The sequence below is a fragment of the Euprymna scolopes genome, chromosome 27 (genome assembly GCF_053919585.1).
Source record: "Euprymna scolopes isolate OS-2025 chromosome 27, ASM5391958v1, whole genome shotgun sequence".
Lineage (NCBI taxonomy): Eukaryota > Metazoa > Mollusca > Cephalopoda > Sepiida > Sepiolidae > Euprymna > Euprymna scolopes.
This window is the reverse complement of record NC_136508.1, coordinates 56,230,302-56,235,822: the sequence shown is the minus strand read 5'-3', so window position 1 is coordinate 56,235,822 and position 5,521 is coordinate 56,230,302. Positions and strand designations below refer to the sequence as shown.

The 5,521-nt window shown below is 37.2% G+C and overlaps 1 protein-coding gene across 1 annotated transcript; it reads right to left on the bottom strand.

The window, feature by feature from the left end:
* Positions 1–4,869: 4,869 nt before the first annotated feature.
* On the bottom strand, positions 4,870–5,193 carry LOC145248706 (uncharacterized). The gene has a single exon (XM_080110360.1). It carries the CDS (start codon positions 5,191–5,193, stop codon positions 4,870–4,872), a length of 324 nt encoding a protein of 107 aa, XP_079966486.1.
* Between the last annotated feature and the right edge of the window lie 328 nt (positions 5,194–5,521).

Genomic DNA, 5,521 nt, shown 5'->3' with positions numbered 1-5,521 from the left:
AGAAAACGAGACATGTGTATGCGAATATAAGTTTATTTTTTCATACAGTCTACTTCTTGAAAGTAAAAAAAACAAAAACAAATCTCGAGCTGGGAATGAAATGTAAGCATAAAGATAATGCGTCGGGCATTATATGCATTAGATCAGCTTGAAACTTATTTAAATTTTCTTTTTTAATCTATTTGTCATTAACATAAGTAATCTCCCATGTGGATGACTCACAAATGCGCATTTACAGAAACAGTGGATAAACAAAATAAGTCCGATTAAGCAGAGAACTATTTTTCAATTTTACCTCCTGAACGACTCTTTATCGCCGGATGAATACTGATTAAAATGTTTTCCACAAATCAGAATAGCCTATAATCTAAAATCTAATTGATCATATTTTCGATCTGTATATATGACAAGCACTGTCCTTACACACATCCTCACGTTTATAGATATATAGATTTAATAATGTTTATATATATATATATATATATATATATATATATATATATATATATATATGTATATATATATACACCTATATATAAATAAATATAAATATATATACATATCTATATATATATATATAGTATTTTTATATATACGGATGTTTATATATATATATATATATATATATGTATATGTGTGTGTATATACGTATATATATATATATATACGTATATATATGTATATATATGTGTATATATATACGTATATATATATATATACGTATATATATATATATATATATATATATATATATATATATATATATATATATATATATATATATGTAGTCATAAACATACACTACTGTTTCGTTTTATAACAAGTCATCAGAGTGGATAGACAAACACATCTCCCAAGCCAAGCACCTAGAACCATCGCGTTGACAGTTGGCAATTATAGTGATCGTTCTACAGAAGTGGCACCCGTAATTAACGTAAATAAATGTCCATTCAAAATACAAATTCATCTTGCGCGGCACGGGCGAAAGGATCAAAGTGCAGTATCTGTTCCGACAGATACTGCAAGCAAAGACCATATGTGGGGGTAACTCCACATATCAAACCTTCGTCAATGTAGGGGCAACCCTTCATACCAATTGTCACTATCCAGCTCCCCTACTCCCCGGGGAGTTGGTCCCCATTTCCCCTTCACTCCTCACTTTAAAAATCGGCCTTGTGCCTAATTTGCTCGGTGGGGGAGCAAATAAATACCATCAAAGTGTAGTATATGTTCTGACAGATGCTGCAAGCAAAGACCATATGTGGGGGTAACCCCACATATCTGACCAGTCAAGTCAAGGATTCGTCACTTGACACTCAGTCCAACAGGTGAGGGGCCGGGAACCGGCCCAGCACCTGTTGGACTGAGGTACACCGCCTGGGTAATACCTAGGAGGTCCACCCTCCCAGGCCTTGCCACCGGGTTTCCGGTGGGGCAAGTTTATTGCTTGCTGCCTGAGGCGCCCCGACCGGGGAATGCCGACGGGGTTACTCAGACAATTTTTAAAATTGCAGGAGTGCCCCTCCTTTAGGGGAGCCTGCGGGGTTCCCACTTTCCGGCCTTGTGCCACATTTTTCTGATGTGGGCAGCAAATAAATATCAACCCCACATATCTGACAGTGGTCAATGAAGGGGCAACCCTTCATACCAACGGTAACGTGAATTAAGATTAAATTTAAGCTGTTATTGTGGACTCTCACCCCTTTTAAAACAAACTTGTTAAACTTTGTGACATATTTACATTCTATGGAGGTCAGGCGCGTACGAACACCCAATAATTTTATTATACCATATTTCTTAAATCTGTAACATAATTATAAAAGCATACTTACGCAAACAGATATGAAGAGTCTTTGTTAAAGTTTGTGCTATATTTCGATGGAGTACAGGCGCGAACGAAGCCCACACCATGTTATTATACCATCCTTATTTACGATGAAACATACGTATCAAAGTATTCTTATGTACACCTATACCAAAACCCCTTGTAAACGTTTTTTTTTCATTGTTTATTTCCATACATTGGGGGCCAGGCGCGAGCGGAGACCCCACATTTTTTTATGAACAACCGTTCTGCCAGATCAAACATACCCATTCCTCATCCTTGATTCATCCTCTCTCATTGTATGTAATCAGTTTTTTAAAATAGTCAACCATGTAGGAGTCTTTTCGTGACCAGAACACACGCACACACACACGCACAGACACGGATTTTCAGCATTATATATATATATATATATATATATCTATATATATATATATATATATATATATATATATATATATATATATAAGGACAATATAAACAAATCGAGAACTATAAAATACATTGAACTTTTTTTCATACAAAAAGATATTAGAAAATAGCATTTTAAGGTGCCAATCAATAGCCAAGATAGTAGAACGGCTGACTACAAGATATTGGTCGGTTATATCTATTGCAAGGTGTGGGTGCTATTTAACCGCACTAACAGTATACTCTACACACATATACGAACACACACACATGTATGTATATATATATATATATATATATATATATATATATATATATAATTATTATATGTGTACGTTATCATGTGGATGTGTATAAGGGTTTTATATGAGATTTTTTATACATTGTAATCTACTGTTATATGATTAAAGTTTTATTGTTAATTATCGCTATCTACGCTAAGCATAAAACACTCTTGAAAGCAGAAAACAACAATAAAACTATTTTTCCAATAAACAGCAATAAAGTTGGCTGGCGTATTTAATAAGTACCAACGTCTATATTCTCCCAGGGCATAATACAATTTTGACCATATTTATATCTCGTTATTCGATTTCGTTCCCCCTTTTTATGGGCTTTGTTTAAAGTACATTAGATTCTAGGCTTGGTAATGAGATCAAGAGAATATTGACAAAAATGATATCACATATATTTGATGCAAGCATCTTCTGAGTTTAATGGTACATATTCAACATTTCATATTACATCCTGCTGTAATCTGATTATTGGTTACCGGCGAAAAATTGTGGTAGTGATAAAAATTGATGTTTATTCTAAAAGATTACACACCTGTAAATTCCGTTGCAGGGAAAACAAGGAAAGAACAATCCGAATTATTTTATAGTTGAACAACGGAACATTTATTTGCACGGTCTTTCCAGTCTGGCCATAAGCCTTTTTCCTGCCTTTGTCTTATCACACGTGTCCCACACGTCTATCTCTGTCTTTACTTTTACATAATAATAGATCTGCGCACATGTCCTTTTCCTAATCATTTTTCAATCTTCCTTGCAATCATGTCACTACACACATGGCTGGGCCATTTGTATATAGCTGGCATACGCACGTCTGACTTCTATTAGGCTATATCTATAGAATTACAGTATGTCTATAATTCAACTATGTGTTAGAATTAACATTTCAATGAAAAGCAACATGATACTTTATTCAAAAATGTTTGGGTGACAACCATGACGATGAAATGATGATTGTTATGTGTATGAGGACGATGATAAAAATAAGTTAGACAATATTAGTATTATTTTATAATTTCATTAAACGGCGGAAGTCATGAAAATCAGCATCATCATCATCATCATCATAATCATGCAATCCATCAGTTTTGAAGATGACTAGTCGGGGCCTCAGTGCTTTATCATTTAGTGTTTACATAGTCCTTTTTCTGTGTGTAACATCTGGCCACAGGCACTGCATGTGTGGGTGCCACGGTTGTATATAGTGTCTCAGCTCTAAGGCGTCTCCAATCTTTCTCTCTATTTATTCATTTCCTTTGTGGAGACTGTTCCACAAATCACTCCTTTCTTTGGTTTGTTCCTCCCAACTCTCGACATTGATGTTCGCTGCCTTCAGGGGCCGCATTGTTACATCTTTTGTAGCGAAGCTTCTGACCTCCTACCTTGCGGGTTCAATTTCGCAGTTCCCCGTAGATTATCTTATGAATTCGGTTGTCTTCCATTCTAGTAATGTGCCCCGTCCATTCTCGTAATGTGCCCGGTCCATCACAGTTGCATAGTAGCAAGGGTAGCTTTCACACTCTTTAGGTTTTCTCTCCTTAGAACTTCCGTGTTTTGTATAAAGTAACTCCATTTGATCTTCATGATCCTTCTCAGGTGTCTCTGTTGGACGGCTTCCAACCTCCTTACGTGTTCTCTATACGGAGTGTAGGTCTCTGCTGAGTACAGCAGAGCTGGCAGGACGATGGTTTTGTAGACTCTGCACTTCGTCTCTAGCCGGATACCAGCCCTTGTCAAGAGACTCTTTTCTAGCTTGCCAAAGGAGGCACGTGCGCTTTGAATTCGACAGTTTATTTCTTTGTCAGCACGGCTGTCAGTGCTTAGAGTTCTTTCAAGTTATTTGAAGTTTTCAACAATTTTTAGAACCTTGCCGTTGATTTTTATTATAGGCACTTGCGGGTGATTGTTATCTGGTGAGAGCTGATACATCACTTCAGTCTTCCCTATGTTTATTTGATGACCTATCTTCCTGGCTGTTTGAGAGAAAGTATCAACTATCCTTTGCATCTAAGCTTGATAGTGAGCTATCAGACCAGTGTCGTCTGCGAATAATAGTTCTGTTATCAGCTCCTTCTTTGTCTTGGTCTTAGCCTTCAGTCTCACAAGGTTGAAGAGTTTCCACTCAGAGCGTGTGTGGATGAAGACACCTTCTTCGATGCTTTGATGTAGCAGCATTAGGACGGCTGTCAGAAATAGGGTGAACAGTGTCGGGGTCAGTACGCAGCCTTGTTTAGTGCCGTGGTTTACTTCCAAGAGTTCACTTTCTAGATTCTCGACTACAACTCTCCCTTTTGTTCCTCCGTGAAATTGTTTGATAATTTCCACAAAGTGATCGGTGTATCAAAACACTTTAAATACCTTCCACAACATTTTTCGATCAACTGTATTAAATGCTGTACGGAAGTCTACAAAGACTATGTAGAGCTCCATATACTGTTCAATGGCTTGTTCTTGCATCTGCCGTAAACTGAAGATCATATCTATTGTAGATCTTTCATGTCTGAAGCCACTCTGTGATTCGGTTAGGCCCCTTTCCGCCAGTCTGGCTAGCCGTGCTTGCATCATTTTAGCCATGATTTTCCCGGCAATGCTCAGCAAGTATATACCTCGGTAATTGTTGCAGTCTTTGTGATCACATTTGTTATTGTATATCGGGATGACCATGAGATATTTGAATTACTGTGGCAGCGTTTCTTGTTGCCAGCATTTTGCTATTAGTTGATGCAGTTATATCATGAGTTGTTCCCCACCGAACGTGTATACTTCAGGTGGTAAGACGTCAATTCCTGGGGGTTTGTTCATTTTAGTTTTGTCAATTGCTTTTCTTCCTTCCCCAAGAGTTGGTGTGTCATTCAGGTCCACCAGCTGGGGGAAGACTGTTATGTGGCTTAAGATCTCCTCATCCGTATTGGATTGCACATTCAGTAGGATACCGAAGTACTCTTGCCATCTTTGAATTATCTGTTTTGTTTGGGTCAGTATGGTGTTTGCA

Coding starts and splice junctions, on each gene's coding strand:
- LOC145248706 (XM_080110360.1), bottom strand. CDS start 5,193: ATGGTCATCCCGATATACAATAACAAATGTGATCACAAAGACTGCAAC.